The 26118-nt window shown below is 45.8% G+C and overlaps 2 protein-coding genes across 2 annotated transcripts in view; both read right to left on the reverse strand.

Moving 5' to 3' along the window:
• Positions 1–2846: 2846 nt before the first annotated feature.
• On the reverse strand, positions 2847–4517 carry cnpy3 (canopy FGF signaling regulator 3). The gene is made up of 6 exons (XM_088990654.1): positions 4281–4517; positions 3887–4013; positions 3681–3777; positions 3489–3611; positions 3296–3413; positions 2847–3217 (listed from the first exon to the last, which is right to left on the reverse strand). Exons 1-6 carry the CDS (start codon positions 4387–4389, stop codon positions 3015–3017), a joined length of 777 nt encoding a protein of 258 aa, XP_088846780.1. The 5' UTR covers positions 4390–4517; the 3' UTR covers positions 2847–3014.
• A 3049-nt stretch (positions 4518–7566) lies between these two features.
• trpc5a (transient receptor potential cation channel, subfamily C, member 5a) overlaps positions 7567–26118 on the reverse strand; it is a 47204-nt gene continuing 28652 nt past the window's right edge. Inside the window, exons 8-17 of the mRNA XM_088990655.1 lie at positions 18548–18685; positions 18261–18459; positions 18007–18146; positions 16586–16786; positions 15085–15206; positions 10993–11188; positions 10702–10911; positions 10204–10245; positions 9849–9938; positions 7567–9772 (exon numbers count right to left, since the gene is read on the reverse strand). Coding sequence (XP_088846781.1) covers positions 8837–9772; positions 9849–9938; positions 10204–10245; positions 10702–10911; positions 10993–11188; positions 15085–15206; positions 16586–16786; positions 18007–18146; positions 18261–18459; positions 18548–18685 — 2274 coding nt within the window. The 3' untranslated portion in view covers positions 7567–8836. The remainder of the gene's footprint in view (positions 9773–9848; positions 9939–10203; positions 10246–10701; positions 10912–10992; positions 11189–15084; positions 15207–16585; positions 16787–18006; positions 18147–18260; positions 18460–18547; positions 18686–26118) is intronic.

Here is a 26118-nt window from a genome sequence, read left to right on the forward strand (position 1 = left end):
GTGCGAACTGGGGGCGGGACTTTCTGAAAATGCCCAATTCGCAGCTCAATTTTTTGCAGATTTTGGACACTTGAAGTCATTTTTATTGGTGTTTTGCATTTGACTAAAAATATCATACTGCATGTTTTGGGTATTTTGGATGCTATAAAACGTTTTTCTGGTGTCAGTTAAAAAACAAAAAAGTGATGTCGGTTGTCCTTTATAGGCAACTACCGATGCTAAGTGCTAGTCCAACAATGGTGTTTTCCATTGTGATTTAGCGTTAGGCTATAAAGGGCATTCTTAAGCTAAAATGTTTCGGTTTTAAATACACTTTTTTTTCTAATTCGACAGGAAATGTCAATAAACGCGAATGTATGAACTGAGTGAAATCAGCCTGATTCGTGCAGACAGGTAAGCTAGCTAAGCAACTAGCGATGGCATTCAAGTGCCTCTTTCAATCACCAGGTAATATTTTGTTGTCAAACATCTGATTTACAACTAATATTGCTCTAAGTACTTTTTTGGGTGAAAGTTTAGAAGGGATTCCGATGACATTTCACCATCATCAAACTGTATTTTTGGCAGGTGTGGTGCGGACAACGGAGATGGCTAAATGTGAGACGCTCTCATCGGGAGAGTCCATTTCGCAAAGTATTTGGTCACTTGAAGGTTTAAAACCAAAACAAAATGGAAGATCATCAATTGCCGCAGATGTTGTTTGTGGCTGTCGTTTGTCTTTGTTGCGCTTGACTTTAATGTGTCCTGGACTCACTCTTGGAGGAGGTGCGCAAAATACCCGATGTGAGATCCTAATTTGAAGATGTATGACCATTTTAATGTCATTTTATTTGAGTGTGAAGTGCTCAATGGCGGCGCAGTCGGATCCGTTTAAATGCTGTTTTATTTAGTGATGATTTTGTCTCATTTAGACGTGATAATAATGTTGATTAAAAAGGTGGATAAAGTTGGACAAATCCCCACTGAGCCTGGCATCCATCGTTGGAACAGAATTTGGGGGTCGAGTGGGGATAACATTTGGACTGTTTCCGAATCGTTTATTTCTACCCCCCTCTAGTGGTAACACCTTGATTACAACAACATAGGATTGCCACTATTTCCGTAAACAAATCGCTCATAGTCAGCCGTGTTAATGCTCATTTGTGTTAACAAAACGATGTTAACGTTAAACCAGCGGACATTCGTACTTCGATCGAACATTTTGACGTTTTTTTAGTTTTCTTTTATTTGATGTCAGTTTCGTCTCGTTGTTTTGACCGAACCCTTAGCTAATTTGCGTCGTATTTACGCAAATGTTAAAGAGTATGTTAGCAAGAAATTAGCAGACGTTCGTGAGACGAAATTATGTGGATTGATGAGTTGGTGTTTAACAGTGACGTGCGGTGAGGTTCATGGCTGGTGAGGCACTGACGTCACCAATGACGTCACCGCTCGTCTCTACTTAGTATTTGAACGGTAAATTCAGCGATTTTGAAAAAAAGACCTAAAACGGTGAAGTTAAATGGACAAGAACTTTAAAGTACAAATCACTAAATACATCTAACTGTTTAATTTATTTTTTCATTTGATATTTCCATGACAGCTTTCCATGATGACAGGTGAGGCACTGCCTCACCTGCCTCCACTGACTGCACGTCACTGGTGTTTAATTATTCCATTTTGTGGTGTTAGTTCCTCGTGACAACTCTCCAGGGTTTTGTCTAATATTTTTGGGCGAATCCTTCGCTAATTGGCGTGGTATTTATGCAAATATAGGAGATGCCAGCGTGTCGTCATTTGTTATGATCACGGATCGGCCGCTAATTTCCGGTAGGCAGAAAGCCTACCAACACAATACAGTTGTTAGCGATTGCTATCATTGTATTGTAAGCTTATGCGTTTCATTTTCGGTTTAGATGAATGAAAGTCTTCGCATTTTAGTACAATGGTGATATCGCGTGTGGTTGTATAAAACTTTAGCCATGTTAACTCCTGATAATTCAAAGAAAGGGTATCAGCGAGTACAGCGTCGGGACGATGACAGGCAGACGGCAGCAAGGATGCAGCAAGAAAGGAACAACGCTGCCTCAATTCTCCTGGGACTATCTAACTGTACCAGTAACATTGATCAAGAAGAAGGGGATTCATGTAGAAAAAGCCACCGAGCGTGTTAAAAACTTTAAGATTCAAAGTACAACTATGAGAATTAATCTTGCCTCCGTCTGACAATATTATGACAATATGCTGTGCCCTTTCAAATTTGCATCCCAAGTTAGTTTAATGATTTACCACAACTGACATAGTATGTTCCCTTTCAAATGTTGTAATGATTAAATATGATTCAAAATGTACAACATACACGACAACTTTGTCTTCAAAAACAATACGCCGACTGTTCAACGTTGTAATAACACACTGGATACACGTGTCCACTTTCTATGTATTCATAAGCTTTGAGGGACTCATATGCCTTCAAACTATCGTGAGTGAACTGTCTGGGAGTATCGACGAGGTCAAAATAAATATTGGTGAAAGTAATGTCCGGCACAATGATGACAAAAGCCCTGGCCAGCACTTTATCGGCACCCAAGCATGAAAAAACAAAACTTGAAAAAATTCGGGAATGGCGCTCTACGTCAATTTCCGAATAAATTCGTGAATGGCAGTGAATGAGTTAATATTTTCAATCGCATGTGAATCCACATGTGATAAGAAATTGTTTTATATATATATAGATATATAAAACTTTATTGAAAAAGAAATGCCAAACAAAGCACATTTTTCTCACACACGCGCGCGCGCACACACTCACACACACACACACACACACACACACACACACACACACACACACACACACACACACACACACACACACACACACACACACACACACACACACACACACACACATTGAAATTCACATGCTTTTTAAATAGCAGCTTGGAGAAATCACATCCAACATGACAAAATTAAAGAATGAAATTGTTTCTTCATCGTAACAAAATTTCCTGCAAGCGTTCTCCACCAAGTCCTCACAGCTCCGTCTTCATCCCAGACAAAGACTCCTGAGGCTGGACTCCCTCCATACTTTGCGTTGCAGCCTTCTTGACTTTCTTCTCCTTCTTTTTCTTTTTACTGTCACTTCCTTCACCTTTCTTCTTCTTCTTCTTCTTGTCTTCTGCGATGGTCCCTTGGTCTCCCTTCTTTTTGGGGGTCCACTCCTCCTTCAAGCAGGCTGGGGAATGAATAATGTACAGGGGTGAGCAGTCTCAGTGGAGCATGTCTCGTCACTGTGTAGGTGTGTGTGTCTCACCTGCGTCCTTTCCTTTGAGCACATGCTTCTCACACAGGTATGTAGTCAAGTCTTCTTCCTGGTTACCTTTGTACCACTCTTCAATCACGTCCTCATACTGCTCCACCAACACGTCGCACTGACAAACACGCATTGCGCTTAGACCCCATTTCGTGATGATTATTTATTGACTCAAAAAAATGCAGATATTTACCCGCTTCTTGAGGTCAGACACTTCCGCCGACGTCTCGTTCCACAGCTCGTACGGAATGTCCATGACCACGTTCACCCCTTTGTTGACCAGGCCGTGAAGGGTGGAGAAGGTCTCAGACATGCCCTGTGTACACAAACGCCTTCTGGATGAAAGGAATAAGCAGGCATGGCTTGATTCAAAAGTGCAACCTACCTTGGCGAAGCGATTGCTGCCGCTTCGCTCTTTGTGCAGGTTGTACTCCAGAAGCCTCTGACACACGTTCTCCACGACCTCGATGAAGCGTAGGTCGCTGTAGAAGGAAAGAAAGACACACGGGACAGGCAGGCAGGCAGGCAGGCTTAAAGAAGTGATTTGAGAGGCGAGTTTGCATCAATGTGGAGGCGGTTGCACACACTTACGACTTCACATATTTAATGGGCGGAGCTCCTTTGCTGTCAATGAAACGGTAGTTGCGGTCGATGACTTCTTTGGTCTTCCCAGTTTCGTCGAAGGCAGACTTCATCTCAATGCTGACAAATTTACACACTGAAAATATATAAATACATTACTATAATATTCAAATAAAGTGACAACGTTGAATGAAAAAAAGCATTCCGATTGACCAATACGTTTGCCTGGTACGCTATTTTCAGTACATGGCTCAAGAAACCACCGTTCGATATTAATTGATGCATTTAATGGGTATTGATTTTAATGATTTTATCATCTGTAAAAATCAACATGTGTTGTATTGTATTTTATCTAATTTTCCAGATATTTGTAGTGCATTGTGGGTTATTACGGATGAGTTACCTTCACAATTGTCCGGAAGATGAACCCACTCGTCGTCGCCATCCCTCTTCGTCGCCGTTCCAGCCACAACGACGCTCACCAAAAGCAAATAACGAGCTAAGAAAGTCATTACGCCCGCCTTTTCTAGTGTGCCCGATTTTTCCAGTTTGAAGTTTTATCAGAGGATTGTTTTATCCACCTTTCGATGGTTCATCGCAGCCGAGATCCTTTCCGCCTTCGGCTCTTCACCCACCAATCAGAATGGTAAACGTTGCACCACTTTGACCAATGAGAATCCAGCACTGACCGGAAGAGGTATTTCCTTACGCATATGACGCGTGAGTAAATGTTGTGGTGCCCATTTTGTCTTATTTTAAATTCCACTGGGGGGCGACTTTGATACAGGAAAAAAAGGCACAAGTGTGTTTCCCACTTCTACAAGAGTGAACGAAATTAACTGAAGTCTTTCTAAATCAACGCACAGGTACATAGCGATTATTTACATTTTAGTCTTATTTTTAAAATGTGAGCAACAAAAAAATTCGATCCCCAAAACTGCACCAAAATAGATGAAAATCCACAGATCAGCAATAAAATATTCATTTGATTATTTGTGCCTTATTCTAATACAAAATAACCCACGTGAAGCAGAAAAGCTATTGTTTTAGTCCACTATCTTACAAGTTCTACTCTGTAGTATCTGTGACTTTGAATGGCTTGCGTGTCAGACAGTGAGCGTGTGTATTTGACCGTCGTTGGCCCCAGGATAGCTAGCTGGCTAACCTTTTTTTGTTGAATGTCTCTGTCCTTGTGATGTGGATTTTTTTCGTTTGTTTACCAAAAATATTTTTTTTAACCATCAGGGAAGGTATTGTAATTTATTGTAATTCGTAGTGGTAGTTTATTTTAGGTAGTGTTTTCCACAGACGGGCCATTGCAGAAGCCACTACTGCCCTGTTATGGGCTTGTTGGACTTTATTGTCTTTTGTAGATGATTCCCAACTTCAGAGATTTGCTTCCGTATGCACTCTTACTATGTGAATCACACAAAAAAAAAATCAATCACAAATCAGAAAATTAGATACATGTATGTATGATTTAAAGGAATATCGACCTTCCTACACTTTTCTAATGGGAGACAACGGTGACTGTCCTACAGCCATTTTTTTCAAGAGACACTCAAGCGTGCTGTTTTTGCCTTCTAAAAGGACAGCCGCTCCCGATGACGTCCACACTCGTACCTTGGCAGATGAGCGCGTGTCTCATAGCACAAGTTGACACTGAGTTGGTGGAGGGGCGCTCGATGCTGCTGCAATGCGCGACAGAGAAAAGATGAGAGCCGGTTCCTATTCAGCAACGCGGCCCACACAAGAGCATTGTGTGAAAAACCCTCACGTCTCTTTTGGCAATACAAGCATTACACGCACGCGCGTGCTACAGACGCAACAAAAAGAGCGCTCGACAGTCGCCCAAAGTGGGGTGAATGTTGCTAGAAAACTGAAAAAAAAAGTTTGACTTGGGAAAGCTTGTTCATTCGCCAGCTGTGATCTGTTTGGTTCCGGATCGCAGAGAAACCGATTCATCTTGAAAGAAGTTTTGTTGCCCATTACACTTAATGACATCATCGAATAGAATTGAAATCAGTATTTGTGAATGCGCCAATGAACTGCCCTTTCTTCTCAAAGGCCAACAAGACAGCTCATCAATCATCATCATCAGCCTAGCATGAAGATTTGTCATTCTACGCCACAGGTGTCAAAGTCAAGGCCCGCGGGCCAAATCCAGCCCGCCACATCATTTTTTTCGGCCCGCGAAAGCAAATCAAACTTGTTAAATTCCATGATGATTGCTAAAATCTGAGCCAAAATTTCATATTTTTGGATGTCAACCACAATAAAAGTCATTATTCTTGCCTTCAGATTTGAAAACGAGTTATTCATTAGTTTGCTGTGTGCTCTATATGTAATATTTGAAGGGATTTAAACATTCTAATGGGTTCCCCAAATTCATAACGGCCCTCGAGAGGAAACCATAACTACAATGTGGCCCGCGGCAAAAAAATGACTTTGACACCCCTGTTCTACGCACAGGATAAAGAATATGTCACTGAGTTTGATTCAAGGGTTAAAGTACCCGCAACTTTGATGCTATTTGACATAAAGCCAGCAAAATGAAAACCTAAGCAATGTGTATGTTATTGTAGTTTTCATGGGGGGGGGGGGGCACTCATTAAAAAAATCTCTTGTCACAAGGCACTTCCAATGTGGACAAAAAAAGAAGCCCTTTTATAAGGATGCCTTTATTAAAGAGTCAACAACGTGCGTCAGCTGTCCGCTTCTAGAAAAATAATCGTTCGCCTTGAAAAAGAAACATATTTTTTGGGTGAGCAGTTGGGTTGAAGGGTGCTCTTTAAATGTCACACAAATATTTCTATGTCACGACTTTGGGGCTGTAATTAATCATACAGGCGCATTTAAACACACATGCGCGCACACGCACATTCTGAACTTCATGTGTGTGTTTAGCAGGTTTTAAAATTATTTTACAGTGTTCAATTACTCATTAACAGGTACGTTCATATCTTTTTGGCAGGGGATGGGGGAGAGTGTAAATGCCCTTTAACAGACGTGACATTCGCCACCGATCATGATGGCGATTGATGATCAAACCAAATCTGTGCGGAGAGGCGCGAGGCTGATTGCGTGGTTGCCCTGGCAACGCCAAAACGTACCATGTGAGCGAGCCAATTAATAAAAATGCAGCGGACATTTACCACCCCCCTCTTTTGGTGGTGTCCAGTTGAGCTGTGAAGAGCTGCCTTTCCAGGTTGCCGTGGTTACAGGCATGGATTTTGGAATGCCAATATGATTTCCCTAACAAGTGTGACAATATACAGGTAACATCTGATATACGACCGAGTTCCGACCAAACGGTCCTAAGTCGAAATCCATTCAAAATGTTGAATAGAGACTCGGAGGCTAAATGACACGCAAACTCCCCCCTCTGGTACCATCACACGGTCAATTGTTGTGCGATAGTGAGATGCTGGCTGCCTGGCCAAAATTGTTCTACGCATTGAGAGCCTGCTAGTGCATTGAATTAGCCAGGTGTAGAATTAAAAATGTAAAAAATAGGGTCTGGGGGTCATGGTCGTAAGTACGGATTGTCGTAAGTCGTGCTGGTCCTAAGTCGGATGTTACCTGTATATAGATTTTTTTATTCACTGGGATCGAGATCAGGCCCTGAAACCAATCCCCCCCCCCCCAAAAAAAAAAAAAAAAAAAGAATCAATGCCACAAGATGCCAGAAGAGTACTACTTTTCTATTAAATAGGGCTATGTCTTTCATTTCATGACGTGTGTGCGTGTGTTTATGTAGTGATCAAACATGCATAAGTTGGTCTGCTCATGCTTGTGGACTGGTGAAAACATCTCTAAAAAAAGAGTAATGTGACTCACATCGTTATTTCATTAGTTCTCGGTATAGAAAAAAAATATTGATAAATAAAAAAAAAAAAACCAAGAAGTCTCCACCAACTTGCATGTCCACACGTGCCTTCCACAGCCGCCATTTGCTGTCCAACTCCCAATGCGGTCGCTTTATTGAGGAGCTCCAAGTGAGACAACGTCAAGGAAGAACTGAAAGAGGAGGTCGCTCGCAAACGAAGCGAAAGACAAACCTAAGTAGTCCTTATTAATATTATTATTAGTGTAATTATTACTAGCATAAGTGTTATTGGGGTAGAATGTCGTTCCTTGGCCCTTCTGGGTGTAGAAAGCGGGGCAAAGGGGGTGTAGATTATCACAACAGGTCCCAAGGTAGGGGGGGGGGGTCCCTTTGTCCTTTACGTTTGGTCTCTTCGGGCTACGTTGCAACCATTCCAGTGGGTCGAGAAGGCCGTTGGTAGTGGTTAAAGGGAAAAACGGCTTTGGCCTTTCGGGACCTTTTGTGTCCTCTTTGACCTTCACGCTTGTCCAATTTTTGCATTGGCATCGTCTTCACGCCATGGCACACGTTGTCAGAAAAAGCTTTTTCCGTGAATTCCACGTGGCGTTATTGCAAAGTGAAATATGACGCAACAGAAAAAACCCCCAAAAAGGAACAAAAGATGGCGATTGCCGAATTTGATGATTGAATGAGCGCGTTTTTAGCTAAGACGTGCACTAAGACGTCGATGGAGGAAGTCAAAAACCAAAAGGCCTTGCTTTCAAACAAGAGTAACACCCCTGCCCCACACCCACCTCCACCCCATTGACAAAATATCGACCAATCACAAAAGGCCGGATTTACACATGGTGGTTCTAGCGACAGAATTACGACTGTTTTGGGTTTGCGATTGTCTGACAAAAATAAAATGCGTTGTTCTGCGATATCTGTCGATGCCAACAAAAGATGGCGTGACATCGGCCGCATTGTGTCGGGTGTTCGAGTCAACGGCAACACAGTGATATGCGATACGGGTCACGGTGAATAGAAAGGCGGGGGTGGGTGATTAGATGGGTAGTGGGCACATAGCGGGTTCTCGGTTCTTGAACTCCATCCCCCAAACGAAAAGTCAGACCAACCCCAACGTGGTTCTAGAGTTGCGTGCTGACGGAGTCCTCGATGACATCATCACAGGGTCCCACCCAGCCGCCCATCATCATCATCACCCCGCCGCCACCTGCCGCTTCCGCATTGCCGCCAACGCCACTTTGGAAAATGTCCTCGCTGGAGTCTAAGAGGCGCGAGCTGGACTCGGACATGTTGGACGCGCAGTGCAGCGACTGGCAGGGACAAGGCGGGGGCGGGGGCAGCGTCAGGAGGACGTCGCGTACGTTCGTCCTCAACGGCGAGAATGAGGAACTGTTGGCGTCCGCCGAGCGGCCCACCTCGTTCAGGCGGGTCTCGCTTCTGGTCACTCGGTCCAGATGTGAGTCCGGGCGGCTCCCCCGCGGGAGGAGAAGCCCGTCAGAGATGGTGTAGGAGGGCGGGGGCGGGAGGGGCAGCGGTGAGCGCTTGGAGCGGGAAAAAAGGAAGGAGAGGCGCTTGAAGGAGTCCGTTTTGGCCGCCGGCGCCGAAAGCCGCTGCAGGCGGCTTTTGGTGCGGGCCAGCGAGGTGGACAACGACGGCGAAGGTGAAGGAATGGGGTCGGCGGGCGGGATGAGCGCCATCGCCTTCAGCCCGTTGCTCTTTGGTTTCTCTTCCGCCTCGCCCCCCCAGCCCAGCCCGTCGTCCCCCGCAGAGTCGCCTCGGCGCTCCGCCCGACTCATCCCAGAAATGGAGCGCACCAAGGCGGAGACGCCGAGCGCGGGCCCCGGCCGGCAGTCTTCCTTCTCCAGCGGCACGGTGAAGGTCACACCCTTTGACTTTTGGCCGCCGTCGCCTGGCTCGCTGTCGTCCTCCGAGGCCACGCCTCCGCCGTCATCTCGCGCCATGTCGCTGGAGGAGGAGTAATGGCGGCGAGGGGGACGCCGGTTGCCCAGAAGGTCCAAAACCTCGTAGCGGAAACTGGAGATGTCCTGTTTGAGCTCCTGGACGCAAACCCGAAATGACGTCATCGGGACGTTGCCGCCATTCCGGCGATCTGTCACTCGTGAACGCGCTCACCTTGAAGTTCTCCTCCGTCAAGCCCTCGTCCGTCTTGGCGCTGCGGATCATGGCGGCCACATATCGTTTCACCAGGTTTCGAATCACTTCCTGATTAAAAAAAAAAAATGTGCGTTAGGATAGCATGTCGCTAACGCCCCCCTGGTGGGTATTGTGGCATCACATGTCCTATGAATGAGCCTGGTCTGAAATATTTGGTACATAGAGGAAGGAAATGTTAAATCTGATTTTGGCGGCAGCGGCAGGCGACGGGCGTGTGGGGCGAGCTGTCACCCGCTGTTCTTTTTTTTTTTTTAATTCTCGCTCGCTTTGTGTCGTAAATACGATCGAAGGTGAACGCTGAGGTTTTACGAACCTGGTAATGCTGGTTCTGTATCAGGCTGTCGGCGTGACGCTCCTACGGACAGAGAAAATGGGGTAAGGGGATAACGGGGGGGGGGGGGGGGGGGGGGCGTGAAAAGTCAAGAAATCAGGGACTGATGTTTGTCACAGTTAGCGTTGTAGCCTCAACAGCAACTATTTTTGCATGCATGGTTGGAGTGAATTGAGAAACAGAAAAACTGTTAAAAACGCGCGCACACTCTCTCACACACACACACACACACACACACACACACACACACATGCATACACACACACAAGCTCGCAATCAGATCTCTGCAGTGCTCTGTGAATTTATGTGGGCTGCTTGGCTTATATAACTCAGCTGACTTCAGATAAAATGAACATGCCTGTGTGGCAGGGGGTGGGCTGGTGGGGGCAGCCTGTTAAAACGTGTTCATCGCAATGCTGTATAACTCTCTGGACAAACAGCTGATGACCGATGGGAGTCTACGGAGTCGTGTCCGCTCACCGTGAACTCGCGCAGGTTCTCGCACTTGCGGGGGTCCTCCCCGGGGGGTTGACCTCGACCGCATAGCTTGTTGTGGAGCCACATGAGCAGGTACCAGACGGATTTGGGGCTGGGAACGATGTTGAAGGGAGGCGGTAGCGTCCCGCCTTCGTCAAAGTAGCTCATCCACAGTTTGGTGCGAGCAAATTTCCACTCGATGTCGGCGTGGTCCTGAATGAACAAGAATGGAGGGTGGGTGAACGTGCTGACGGGGGTCACATCGGACTGACCGCTAATCGGCAAAGGACTCACGGCGATGAGCTGGTACGAGTTGTTCATCATGGCGATGAGCATGTTGAGCAGAACCACCAGCGAGATGACGTTGTACGTCCCGAACATGGTGGCCCCCATGAACTCAGTGAACTCGTGGCGGGCCTTCACGTTGGTGACATAGAGGTTCAGCAGTCCGAATATCGACCAAAAGAGCGACTGCAGAGTCTCAAAGAGTCTGGAGGGAAACAGTTAACTCACAATTAATTGTGATTAATCACAGATTTTTAATTTGTTCTAAATTTCCATTGGTTTCTTGTTTTGTGGATACATATCAGGAATGATGGACCAGAAAGTGAGACGGTACCAAATCTGACCGGGGAAATCCAGTGAAGGGCCAGATTATTGCTTCTGCGCGACTTTGTTAGTCACAAACTGGATTGGATTGGATGTACCTTTATTCGTCTCGCAATGGAGGAATTTACATTTCGCAGCAGCAAAAGCAGAAAAGTTATGACAGGAAGAGGAAAGGAAATAAAGAAGTAGAAAAACAAAATACAGGAGCTGCTGGAAAGGCTGCCGCTCTCGCGGCGCCATCTTGAAGTCAAAAGAACCCCAAAAAATAACACATAATATGACAACACAAAGACACATTCTTAAGCACTTGCTGTCCTTTCTTTGTCATGTTTCGTTTTGCGACCAAATGGTGGCACTGTCGGGCCTCGCCTGCAGCTGCACAGGTGTCGGTCGTTTTAATCAGTGGCAGTTAAAAGGACTCTCGGCACGACCATTGAGTGTCGGGTCATTGATTGTTTCGCCCTGTCAGGTTTGTTTCATCTTGTCATGTTTTACTCAAGTTTTTTTTGCTACTTTGGACCTTTTTGTTTTGATGATTTTGTTCCTGCAGACTTTATTTAATACAATGTGTCAAATACACCCTGCTCCTCCCTCCTGCCTGCTTTTCAGGCGTCCACCACTACCACTACCACCTTGCAGATCAGAGACAAACAAGCTTCTCAGAATCGATTAATCTATCGATGATGATGATTATTCCATCACCACCACCCGAGCATCCTACTCTCCGCAGTGTCATTTGTAATGGACACCGACTCAACTCACACCGATCCGATTCTCGTGATGCATTCAAAAGCACAAAGAAATGGCATTGCTGGGCAAAACTGTCACATGACGTGAAACCACGAACAAATACGACCCAATTCGTGATGATGCCATTTCAGCTTATTTCAGCTTATTTCTCCGATTAGTCTCCTATTAGTCACGTCACTATATACAGTATACTATATTCCACCTGCACTTAGGACCATGACTGCCAGACCTTTTTTTTTAACTCTACGGCTGGGACCGCTATGGTGAGATCGCCAGCGTGTTTGCGATGCATTTGGTGGAATAAAGACTCGAGATGGTCCTTCTTTTTTAGATTGAACAAGTAGGATGTTTATTTGCCAAAGCACTGAGAGCAACCACTTTTCTCCGCATTGAGAACTGTTTTTTATTGCTGTCAAAGGACCTTATGTAGCGTTGTGGCTGCCTTGCCACATTCGCTGAACATTCAGCATACCTCATTTATCTTAACAGAGAATATTACAGCATTGCACGAAATGAGGATACAAAATAAGTGTTTATTCACATGACAATTTTGGCCAGCCTGCGCGTGATGGTGTTGTCACAATGGCACCGGCGAGGGGGAGTCTCCACCAACGCCGAGGCAGGTCGGCCGACGGCGCTCGGGATTGGCACGACGACAACGCCGCGTTGGGCCCACGCCGCCACAGCCTCGGAGACTTTTTTCCTTCGGCGTCCGCCTAAATCTGAGCGTGTGTGTTGGCCGACCCCTTCTGGCTTCTCCGTTTGCAGGGAGAGCGATTTTTCAAAAGCGCGTATGCGTGGGAAGCCGTGCGTATTTGGGTCAGCAGAACGACACAGTAATAAAAATCGATAATACGAAATATAAAATGATAAAAATGACACGAAAAGTTATACGATTTATAATTTAACTGTAAGCAGTTTGGTATATCATAGTATTCAACAGAAAATGTAGTATAAAAACCACAGATTGACATTGTATACCATCCTGTAGTGTAAACGTCACATTGGCCATTTTGAATGGATCTCGACTTAAGACCGTTTGACTTACGACTGTTTTGTGGGAACGTAACCCGGTCCTAACTCGGCTGTTACCTGTACTCACAAGTTAGTGCGGGCATCGACAGCTACAAATATACAAAAATGATCTTTTCAAAACTACTTCATGGCGCGTGTTTTTGTTTCACCCAGTTCAAAGTCAAAGTCAGCTTTATTGTCAAATATGCTAATATGCATGACATACAGCACAGATGAAATTACTGTCCTCTCGGACATTATAATTACTTAACAAACATAAACATGAAAACGCCAATTGTGATGCCGTCGTCTTGAGTTGGGTGGTATTCGTTGTCCGTAGTAACACGTGACAATTTTGCAGAGCAACGCCATTTTTGTTGGTTTTTGAACAAATAACAAGAAGGGAGCGCTGAGCGTGATAGCTGAAGGTGGGATGCTCGGGTAGAATAATCGCTATCATCATCGATAGAAGAATCGGTTCCGAGAAGCTCGTTTGTGACGGGCATTCTAGCATCACTCCTGGTCGCCGACGACAGCGCAGTGTTGAATCTTTGATGAAGCAACAATTGGTGGCGCTGCTCGGCGTCTTCTCGGAACCGAGAGAGCGAGCCTTGGCCCGCGGGCTGCTTATATTTGTGCTGCATAAAATATTCAACGGCGACATTTATTCTCACGTCGGCTCGTGCGTGCGCGCGCGCGTCTCCGTGTGTATTGGTGAAAATGAGGAGGGGGAGTCAAGTGGCCACGAAAGAAGCAACAGAGCGTGGTGCCGCACCGTTGTTATTGCAAAAAAATGAGAAAGAAGCGACGCGGTGACAAAGAGTAAGCGTTTCATCCATTTCGCGATCGTCCCCGTCGCATCGCTCATTCCACCCCCCTCCCCCCCCGCCACTTTTTCTTTATTGACCTCGTCGGGTTACGAAATCCGAGCGTGAATCTGGCGGCTGTGGGCGCCGGTAGGCGGCATCGTCATCTGTCAGTCATGGGGGGGAGGGGGTTTCCGATGCCAGTTGTGTTCACGCCTCCTCGCTCGGACGTGTCGCATCGGCGTGTCGAACACCCCGACGTGTTCCGGCGGCGTGATGGACAGAGGAGATGCGGGGGTAGCGGCGTACCTGAACGCAACCAGGAAGTCCAAAAAAAAATCCTCCTTGGACGGAACATCAAATAAAAAAGGGGCAGGGGGTCCACAGGGGTTGTTTTCGCCACAAAAATCGAGGCGGCCGTGAGTTACTTTCTACCTCCCTCGCATTATTTGCTCGCAGGCAGAGTGAATGCGTGCGTTGCAAACAAATAAATGCTGACGCAACCTATGAGGGTGGGGCGTTGGGGGTCGGGTCCCGTCGCTCTGTTTGCCGCCCCCGCTGCGACCGCCGCTCTTGTTGAGATCGGAATACCTGCAGCCGCACAATAGATACGTGCACTCTTCGTTCCCGCTGAAATTTAGAAATCTCCGGGGGGTGTAACTGTTACTTGTGTCCGTGCCTCAATATGACAGCAACATTTGGACAAAAAGGGAAACACGCAGATTAGCATGCAAAACATGTTCGTCCGATCTCGAGCGTCGCGCGGTCTATGCTAGTTTAGCTGTTGTCGTCGTTCCAAACTTCCCAGATTCGTGACGTCGGTTGCGGCACCGCAGATTGGTCGAAACCGAAAGATGCGCGACATGGGTGTCAAACTCATTATTTGCCGCGGGCCAAATTATAGTTACGGTTTCCTCTCTGAGTCTGTTCTGAATTTACGGAAGCCCTTAGAATGATTGATCTCCTGATTGATATTATTGTCACAATCTGGTTGGTGACCAACGGGTGGTGCGTTCAATGTTGTCAACTAATATTGGGATTCATTTTAGACAATGTTTTGCTGCCATTTTCCAGAAAAACTTTGATGAAAATTTAAAAAATCAGAAATTCCTGTGAAAATCCACATGGCTTTCATTTCTGAAACGTTCACGGTGGAAAGCGAAGGCGACTTTTTGTCGACAGAACATGCGTTAACGTCGGCGCTTACGTTGAGAAAGCGTTGTTCTGCCGCTCGCAGCGGATTCCCTTGCAGTTGTTGGGTTCCTCCGAGGCAGTGGTCTCGTAGTAGAAGTAGAGCTGGTTTAGGCCGTTGGCAAAGGCCAGCAGCACCTGCGCAAGAAAACGGCAGCGCGCTTTTTAGGCGTTCTCTTTGCGGCGCAGAGAAGCGACGAACGAATTGTTGCTCTCCTATGAGCAGTTTTTAGGACTCGTTGGTGACCTGCCCGTCAAATTAACTCATTCACTGCCAGAAGATGTGCGAAAATGTGTTTATTCTAGTGCCAGGGTTATTGTCATTTTAATTGAAATTTCAGGACCCACAGAATATTCAGTGTTAGGACTACATAATCATTCAATGCAGCGTAAGAAACCTTAGACTCTCTAATTTCATCAGAAAAAAAGTGTTAAAGGACAACCGACGTCTCCGGACAAGTTGTGTCCATAATTTGTAAAATGGCTTCAAATGACTGAGCGTATTTTACAAAGATTCCACTGCATATAGCTATATTTTATGTTTTAAGACTCACGCCGAATATTCAGGAAGTCTTGTTTTTGAGTTGGTGACGAGTCCGTACGTGACGTCACTAAAGGACCACCTTTGACCGTAAAAAAGACGCTTTGTAGCGGTCCTTCCATCACGTCAATGTGTTTTGCTGTACTTGTGTTGTCTGGGGACCTCGTGTTGCACCCAAAAGCCACCAGAAGGCCAGAAGAGGGCGTCCAAGCGCCATATAAGGAATTTATCAGCCTGTGGAAACGGAGGTGGCCACTGGAGGTCGCCATTTTGTGCCTCTTTTTTTGGTTGAGAGATTTACCCCCAATATTGCCTCAAAATGGCACAAATAAATTCTTTAATCGATTGCAAACATGTATGCTTTCCACTTCAGAACTATTTGAATCATATTCATAACTGGATGTGTAACAAGAAAGCATATTCTCCTAATCGGAAGCCATTGTTTTGATTCACAAGCAATGCAAGACGTCTTGGCGTGACGTCACAAACTGGGGGCGGGACTTTCTGAAAATGCCCAATTCGCAGCTCAATGTTTTGGACACTTGAAGTCATTCTTATTGGTGTTTTGCATTTGACTAAAAATATCATACTGCGTGTTTTGGGTATTTTAGATGCTATAAAATGGTTTTCTGGTGTCAGTTAAAAAAGAAAAAAGTGACGTCGGTTGTCCTTTAATTCTTAAGTTATATGGGTCTGGAGTAATTTGAGCTTAAAATGGGGGCGGCAGTATAAATGGCAAATGCTCTCCCCTAGTGGGAGGGAAAACATTGCCAGCGATCTACCTAAAGCTGTATCGGAACCACAAGAAAAATCAAACTTCGAATACATTTGGATATGTTGCTCCATGTAGCTCCCTTGAGCGTCGGGGTTAATGAGTTGTGCTGGTAATAAAATTGCCGCTGTAATGTCCCCACACCATCCGAGGGGAGCGAACGTTGTATTTTTTTCGAAGGAGGAGAAAAGCGGCTTTGGTTACCAAGCAGTAGATGAAGAGGAACTTGAGGATGTCCAGGAGCATCCGCCCCAGCGAGATCTGCAGGGGGCCGAGGTGTGAGTTGGCGGTGAACAGCGAGATGAGTCGAAGCGAGCTGAAGATGTTGGCGATGGCAAAGAGGGCCTCGGCGATGAGCGTCGGGTGCCACATCTCCCACTCCTCCCGGGGTCGGGATGAGTTGTACTGGGAGGGGAGAGGGGGAGTGAGTAGGATCATGCACCACTTACTCGTGCAGACCACGAGGCACTCTAAAGCCGGCGCACCAGCTGCGTGTGTGCGTGTGGAGTGTGTGTATGTGTGTGTTTTTGGCAGGGGATGGGGTGAGTGTGTGTGTGTGCATGTGGAGTGCACGTGTCCGTGCGTGCAGTGTGTGTGCGTGTTTCTGTGGGGTGTGTGCATGTTTGTGTGCGTGTGTGTATGTGTATGTGTGTGTGCATGTGTGTGTGTGGGGGGGGGGGGCAGAGGGTGCATGTGTGTATGTGGGTGTGTGTGTGCGTATGGGGGGGGGGGCAGAGGGTGCATGTGTGTATGTGGGTATGTGTGTGTGCGACGCACACTGCGTGCATGCTCATGTGTGCATGGGTGTGTGCTGTGTATGAGTTTGTGCACTTGCATGTGAGTGCAAAGTGTGTGTGCATGTGTGTGTGTGCGTGAGTGTGTGTGTGTGTGTGTGTGTGTGTGTGTGTGTGTGTGTGTGTGTGAAGTGTGTGTGTTTATGGGGGGTGAGTGTGTGTGTGAAGTGAACGTGTGTGTGTGCGTGCGGAGTGTGTGTGCACGTGTGTGTGAGGGGGCGGGCTATGGGTGTGTATGTGTGGGAGTGCGGAGGTGCATGCATGTGTGTGTGTGTGTGTGCATTTATGTGTGAGTGTGCGTTCGTGTGGAATGTATGAGTGTGCGTGTGTGTGCTTGTTGGGTGTGTGTGTGTGTGGGGGGGGGGGGGGGCAGGGGGTCTATGTGTGTGTATTTGTGGGAGTGTGGGGGGTGCATGTGTGTGTGTGCTCACGCGCATTTGTGCGTCGGTGTGTGATGTGTATATGTTTGTGCACGTGTGTGCATGTGTGTAGGAGGTTGGCCCGGCAGCATCAGTGGCTCACAGATGCTGCAGATGGCTCGGCGTCTGGTGAGTGTGTGTGTGTGTGTGTGTGTGTGTGTGTGTGTGTGTGTGTGTGTGTGTGTGTGTGTGCGGTTGGGTTAAAACCACATCTTGTTTACTTTTAGACAAGTGTGTATATATACAAAGCATCTTAAAAGCAAATCATGTTGTTTTACAATACCATTGAGAGCCTCGGGGCCATGGGAATTGGCACACACACGTACACACCCAAGCACACACACACACACACACACACACACACACACACACACACACACACACACACACACACACACACAAAAGGTGTTACCTTCACGTAGGCCACTATCTTTAGTGATATGGTGGCCAGGTAAAGGGAGTTCATGGCAAAGTCCATCAGGTTCCACCAGTCGTGGATGTACTCTGTGAATCCCCCGTCCCACATCTCCTTTATCTCTGCCCAGATGAATCCTTAGAAACACACACACATACACGCAACACACATGCAACATTGGTACATTTCTGACATCCATCCATTTTGTGACCCATATCTCACATTTGCATTGGGTACACCGTTCCACGTACCGAGCACCCAGGGCAGAATCATCCACTCCACTATGGTGGGCGGCGGGCCCTGCATGTGCAGGTTGGTGCGGGCGATGTGCTGCGAAGCCAACAGGAGCAGGAAGAGGAACGTCAGGTAGGATGCCGTGTGACAGATGAACTTGATGAAGGGCTTCTTGATGAAACGTCCCAGCGTGCCTTTGGGAGCCAATAGGTAGATCTGCGCCGTGGAAGCAGAAAGGATACAACAGATTTGGTGTGGCGCTTGCACCCCCCAATGCCCCTGCCCCCAAATTTCTCCGTCCTACCAGTGAGAAGACAGGGAACAGGAGCCCGATGATGAAGCAGGTGACCAGCTTGACCACCCAGTGGCGCCTTCTCCAGCCCGGGAAGCCGTCGTACCAAAGCGTCGCCAACAGTTGCTGGCAGTTGGGCTGCGCCACAAACTGGGTGGGGGGGGGGGGGGCAGATCAGGGTCGGTCTTTCTGTTCATACTGGGAGTCCAATTTCAAACGACTGGGAACATGTCATTGTCGTCTTCGTCCATGCCCACATTTGAAATGTTTTGAAATGCCAAAAGCAGATTCCGAATTGGGCGCCATCTTGAATCCCCTTGAGTTTTCCACGCCTGTAATAATTTACACAAACTTCTCGAGGGTCTCTTTTGGACCACGGCAAGCAAGAACGCGACATGTGCCAAACGTGTCCAACGTCTGTCCAAAAAGCTGAGCTCCTAAGTTACAACATGGTGATGTTTAACAAATTCACTGCCAGACGTGCAAAAATGTGTCCACTCCAGTGCCAGGGTTTTTGTCATTGTCACTCGAATTCCAGGACCCACAGAATATTGAGTTTTAGGACTATATGAGCATTCAATGCAGCATAAGAAACATTAGATTCCATTCTTTCAACAGAAAAAAGAATTAATTCCTAAATGATATGGGTCTGGTCGCCTCGACTAGCCTCTGTCGGTTTCTGCTCCGGTTTGCTTTCCTGTTCATCGGTCTCTCGCCTCATAGTCTTTTCTCAGTCTTTTGTCGCAACCTTAACATCACTCGGTGTGCAGCGACGTCCGAGTTGGAAACAACGTTGTGCCGAGAAGTATAAGTATTAGTATTAGTATTAGTATTAGTAGTAGTAGTAGTAGTAGTAGTAGTAGTAGTAGTAGTAGTAGTATCATTTTATTTGGCCTGCAAAAGCAAATCAAACTGGGGAAATTTCATGATGCTCGCTAAAGTCCCAACTAAAAATTCTAATTGTCACAATGTAACCCACAATAATAGTCATTATTTTTAAAACTAATTTTCACGCTGGCGCTGGCGCGTGTGGCTGCCGCTGCTCACCGACAGAAAAACTTATCCTGTGACTGTAAAGTCACCTTGAGTTTTGAAAAGCACTTTATTATTATTATTATTATTCTCTCTATCGAGGCTGCGCAGATGACCGGAGAATTGGCTTCCGCGTGTACACAAAGCAAACATGAGATGCGAACTGCTGGCAACCAACTTTCCAGTGACATTCAAGCCAAATAAATAAATAATTCGATGAAATTCCCGAGCACACGCGGTGATGATTTAGAGAACAAGAGTGTTGCCAGCGCAGGCGGATAACATGCTTCTCACTGCAAACGTTCCCGGCAGCTTGTTCGCCGACGACAGAACCAAAGCAGAGTTTGATTAATTTGTCTTCCTTTGAATAAATGTAATGAATAAAAGCACCCGGCCGTCATGCCGCGACTCTGGGGAGACGTTTCAGGCCAGAAAAATGAGCTGAGCGGAAAGTTTGTTTCTCCGCCGAGGGCGCAGAGTCACTTTTTGGCTACTCTGAATGGAGAGTTCTGATGACCGGCGTGCACACGCCGAGCAACGCCCGGACAAACTCATCATTTCTTATTTCTCCCTTACTTGCTGAGCCGGCATGTTCGCACGGTTGGCCGTTTACGAGAAAACCTAAGATTGATTGTGCATGATGAACAAATGGCGCGCAGCTTCTGCGGCGCGTACGCAGACATTTATTTCACCCCTTTTGATTTCCGACACCCTTTCCGTGAATGGAGTTGTTTCACCTCCAAACTCATAACTATAAAACATCTCTCGTACTTTGTAGGGAGACGGAAACCGACTGGCGGTGGCTGTTTGAACACAGTGTGCAGTAACAACGTGAGGATAATTCCACAACGCGCATCTTCTTTATCCTCGGTGGAAAATGTATTGTCTGTCTGCATCTCTTGTGTCCCAATTATTTGAAAGGGTAAACTGAGCAAGTAACGTTAGAAAAAATACGTTCAAGATGAACAATAAATAAAATAAAACAATATACTATACAGGAAAATATATAAATACATACATACTCTAGCCAGCTACTAGATAGATACTGTAGATAGCTAGATACTGTGTAGATACCAATGACGTGCGGTGAGGTTCATGGCAGGTGAGGCACTGACGTCATCACAGTCAGATTTACAAACATATGAACTCTACAGAGTATCTTATTCACCATTTGATTGGCAACAGTTAACATGTTTTGTTTAAAATGTCATGTCAGCATTCTTTATATAAACTGTAGCATAGAAAAAAAGAATAAAAAACATTATTATCGTGTTACCTTTACTTATAAATGAACTCCATCCACCGCTCCTTCTGAAGAAAGGCATCGATACGTTCTTTGTAGAAGCCTTCCTGATGTTTCTTCAGTTTTAAAAGTGTCTGTATTTCTTTCAATTTAGATAAAGTATGTAATCCTCCATTCTGAAAATGGTGAGGCTTGCCTCACCGCTCGTCTCCACTTAGTATTTGAACGGTAAATGTGAAAATTCAGCGATTGTGAAACAAAAATCCAAAAATGGTGATGTTAAATGGAAAAGAACTTTAAAATACAAATCACAAAATAAATATAACTGTTTAATTTATTTTTGTCATTTGATATTTCCATGCCTCCTCTGACTGCACGTCACTGATAGATACATACATACTCTAACTAGCTAGCTAGCCAGATAGATAGATAGCTAGATAGATACTCTAGTAACTGTAGATAGCTGGATACTGTAGATAGATACATACATACTCTAACTAGCTAGCTCGCCAGATAGATAGATAGATAGCTAGCTAGATGGCTAGCTAGCCATCTAGCTAGCTAGCCAGATACATAACCAGACAGACAGACAGATAGATAGATAGATAGATAGATAGATAGATAGATAGATAGATAGATAGATAGATAGATAGATAGATAGATAGATAGATAGATAGATAGATGTCCAAGACTTCAGTTTAAATCCGTTGATTTCGTTCACCGATAGCCAGAATGACTTTCCAGCTACTTTGATAGCTGATCCATTAGCAATACGCTAACCGAGGCTATGCTACACGGCACCGTGTAACACATCTGGGCCTGATGTCATTTCACCGCTTGATGTCACAATGTGCTACTGTATGCTAACGCCAACTCAAGCTGGTTAGTCGTATGCAAATGCTAGCGTCGCATGTTGTGCCGCTGATCGTTTGTTCAGCGCGATTAGCGTGCGAGTGCTGGATGTAAAGACTGCGTCATACGCGCTCAGACATCCCTTGTAGATATTGTTTGATGATTTTGAACGCACGCACGCAAGCGCCTGCACCGTCGAGACGCTTGTGTCGATACGGGCTCACGTTTGCCACCGGGTTAATATTTAAGCGAGTGCCGATCAAAGGCTTAAAGACCAAAATGAGTTATATTGTATTGAATGAGTTACATCCACGCACACGGACAGACGCACAGGTATGAAAGTTTTAACGTTCTCTTGTATGTGTGTGCGTGCATGAAGTTTATCACGCCGCCGCGTTTATTCACACGAGCATCTTAATTATTGAAGGTTAAAGGCACGGCCCGTATAACAGGAGGATAAATAATGCAGAGTACACATCGCTCACAGAGTGAACGTGAGCCGCTTTGTTCGTGTTTGTCCCACCGTCACTTTTTGAAAGTTGTTGACCACTGGCAGCGCTCTCAACATGTGGAGGCCAAAGGATCTCATTATTTGACCGGTGTCATTTTTAACGGCTGCGGGATGATCTATCAGAAGCAGAAGGTCCTCCAAAAAACAAAAAAACATACATGTATAAAATATAATAATACTAATACAGTGTCTGAAACTCATGACAAAATGTTAGCGGACACCAGGGCAGACAACTCTGAAAAGTTGCCTGCCCGGCCATAGAGTCGCCTGCCCCATTTTTCACAACTTGAAACAAAATAAGACGACTAATCGCAAAAAAAAAAAAAACATTGTTGCAAAAAAAAAAAAAAATAAATAGATCCAAATAAATAAATACAATCATAGTTTTGGGGTGAAATTAGTATTTTCCATGGTTGACGGTGCTCTGCGATATACAGTATGGCATTGCACAAACAGTTGTCCAAAATGAGCTAAAAGATGCTTTGAAGTGCTTGAACAAACGCAGACACATCACAACGACCCATGCAAGGGTCCCGGGAGGTAGTGATGGGAATATCTGTCCAAAAAAAATGGCTGTCCTGGCAACAAGAATATTTGGCTCGATTACAGTGTGCTTGCGGTAGGGAATATTTTTGCCAGCGAACGCCTCCGCCTTTGGCTGACGAATGCCAACAAGGAAAAGGAGTTTTTAAAATTGCATGCTGGACTTGAGACTTGAACTATGGTCGTTTGGTGCCAGCTAAGGAGCGAACAAAGATGGATTTAAAATGGAACCAAAGAGGAAAAAAAAGCATCCTGTGCAGTAGAAAGCACAAAAAAGTAAAACTAGAAAATCAACTCTGAGTCACGTTGAGTCAAAAGTCTAAGAATAGAAATGAGACGGCTAGTTTTTTTCCCCTTTTTTAAAGTTGGACAATGAGGGCGCTTGCTGAACGTTCATTCCGAAGAGAGCGAGCGGCAGTTTTTAGTATTTCTAATAATGTCCGGTCTACAGACCTGAGGCACTGGGTAGGTGCAGAGGAGCTCAGAGTGGTGATATTAAAAATAGGGTCTTACAAAGAACTCTAAATACATAGAGGGGGGTCAGTGAAGCGATGCCAGAGTAGAGAATGATATGCTCCCTCTTACATGTACCAGTCAAGAGTCGAGCTGCAGCATTTGGGACCAATTGGAGATGTTTGAGGATTCGCTGATTCCAAAGTTAAAGTGGATTACAGTCATCCAGACAGTATGTGAATTTAGGCAATAATTTCAGTTTGAATGTGCTTATAAGAAAAGAGAGCTTTTACTACACTCCGTACGTGAGCTTTCACATCTGATGTCAAGAAAAATGACTCTTATTGTGGTTTAGATACGACAATTTCAAATTTTGGTTCAGACTTTAGCAAGCATCATGTAATTTCACAAGTTTGATTTGCTTTCGCGGCCCGAATAAAATGATGTTGCGGGCCAGATTTGGCCCAAGGGCCTTGATTTTCACACCAGTGCGCAAGTCACTTTAGCTTTGTTAAAAATATCAAGATAAACTGCGATACCCTCATTCAGTATTTTGGAGCGAATTGGATTTCTATTTGTTGGACTGTCGCATCGGATACTCCAAAGCATTATGTATTTATGGCGGAATCATAAAAACGTCTTTGTACGTGAGTTGTTTGATTGCGAGCCACTCGGACATCTGCTGCAAAGTGGCCATCAATAGGTCGGACCCGCGGGCACGAGGAGCGCAATAAACATTTCAGGGGGAGAAGGGGACAAACGGGGGGACTGAAATGTTGTGCCACAGACAGTGGAATGGTGAGCTAAAGCTTCGGCTGCCATAAAACGGTGACCCGTCCTTTTTCTTTTTAATGCCGAATGTTTCATTCAAAGCACAATAAAAAACACGGATAAAACGCCTTTGGGCACCCATCTTGTTAGCCGGTCGTCGCGAGCACACGTACATAATGACGCGTGCGGTCGTCCCGCATCAAAAGCGGATTCGGAACATCCCCCGCACTGTGTCAGAGAATCGCAAACACAAAAGAAATGCGCTACCATAGCCCGCGCGTTAAAATGGCCGAGTCGTAGGATGGTAGCGCTTAGCGCGACCTCTGTCACACGCTCACGTCAAAATAAATAATAGTGGAATAAAAGCAGGCAGGTAAAAGAGGATGAATGTGCCATGCGCAGCTGGGTGGGGGGGCGTGGGGCTTAGTTGGTGATATAATATTCCATCTTGACGAGCCGGCATGCGCGCGAGGCTCAGATTAGCCCAGCGCGACAGGGTACAACCAAGTACAGGCAGAGCTAATGAGGGCGCGTGTTTATCAACACCTGCCGTCGTCATGGCGACGGCAAGAGACGCTCTCCCGCCGAGCATCAACCCCCCCCCCCCCCCCCCGCACTGATAAAATCTGTTTTTGCCCCCCCGTCTGCTCACGCCGATTTCTCAGCTGACAAATTGGTACAGAGAGGAGCGATTTCGCTTCCTGTCGTGCAAATGTTTATTTTGCGATTAATGGCCCACTTCCTCCGCCGTCACTGGAGAACGTCGGCGCGCACTCGACTGCCTGCTCAAGCGTCGCCCACCGGCTTCATCCCTTCTGCTGCCGTCGCGTCTTTCTGCTTTCATCTGTCTGGCGGGACCCGTCTGCCGAAAGAGGCTGCGGGCGGCGGCGGCGGTGAGAAACAGGATGACAGACCAAGACACGCCTTGAGGCGCCTTCCATTTCACACCGTTAAATCTTTCCTCTCGCTCGCTTGATTCCCCCCCACAACCATTCACCGGATTCCCTTCCCATTTTTCACTTCCTCTTTCTCTCATATGAAACCTTTTTTTCAAGCTGCAGCACAGCGGCTGCAGCTTGTTCAGCTTGTTTTCTTACTCGCTCATCGGCATTCCGACTCTTCGTGCAACACTCGCAGAAAAGGACTTTCTCGTCTGTGGGCTTTTATGGCTTGAGCCCACTGCTTGATCAGTGATTCTCAATTCCCGTATTTCCCGGAACATAAAGCGGACCGTTAATCAATGACACCTTTCAAAAGGTTTTCCATATACAGTGATACCTTGGCTTACGAACGTAATTGGTTCCCAGAAAGTGTGTGTAAGGCGAAAGGTGTGTATTCCAAACATTAATTTCCCGTAGGAAACCATTAAAATGAGAATAATCTGTTCCCATGTCCCCATAAAACATAATTTTCTACGAAATAAGCCTTAAAACGACACAAAATATACCCTATTTTATGTATAATAAATGTGCTATGGTATTGTAATTAAAGAAATAAACTGTACAGTATAATAAAGTTGATTTATTTACATTTGTGACGGTCATTAATGGCTTGATGGAATGGAGTGGACAGTTTCATCAGCATTAAACACTTGATGAGGAATGTAGCCTTCTTCGTCCACCATCTTGAGGTATGATTCCTTGTAAGCTTCGGCAGCTTTATCGTTAGAACTGGCTGCTTCACCATGACGAATGTCACTATGAATCCCTGTACAACGCTTAAAGTTCTCGAATCATCCGTGGCTATCCTTGAAATCATCAATGAACGACGAACTTCCAGGTTGCCTCTTGACGATATGCAAGTGAAGTTGCCGTGCTTTCTCTGGGATAATTTTACCCAGTTCCTCATCAATTGCTTTCTGTTTATCTGGGTTGATAGCTTTTTGCATAAAGTGTCTCAAGGTATCAATAAAGTTGAAACAAGTCCAAATTTCATTGAGTTTTTCTCACTACCCTCCTCCTCTTCATGGACCCTCACTGCCGCGTGTGTCCTGCTGCGTGTTTCCCCTCCCTCCTCTACCACGGCTCTTGACCAATCACGTGCAGCTTTAATCGAAGACTGGGGGCGGGGAATAGAGGACAAAAAAAGCCGTCTGCCATTTCCAGCTCCTTGTTAGGAGCTCCAAGAACCGTCTCGTTCGCAAACGACACATCACTCATTGTGGCGCTCCGTGTGTTT

This window comes from Hippocampus bargibanti, linkage group LG02 (assembly GCF_051943395.1).
Source record: "Hippocampus bargibanti isolate YZ-2025 linkage group LG02, ASM5194339v1, whole genome shotgun sequence".
NCBI lineage: Eukaryota > Metazoa > Chordata > Actinopteri > Syngnathiformes > Syngnathidae > Hippocampus > Hippocampus bargibanti.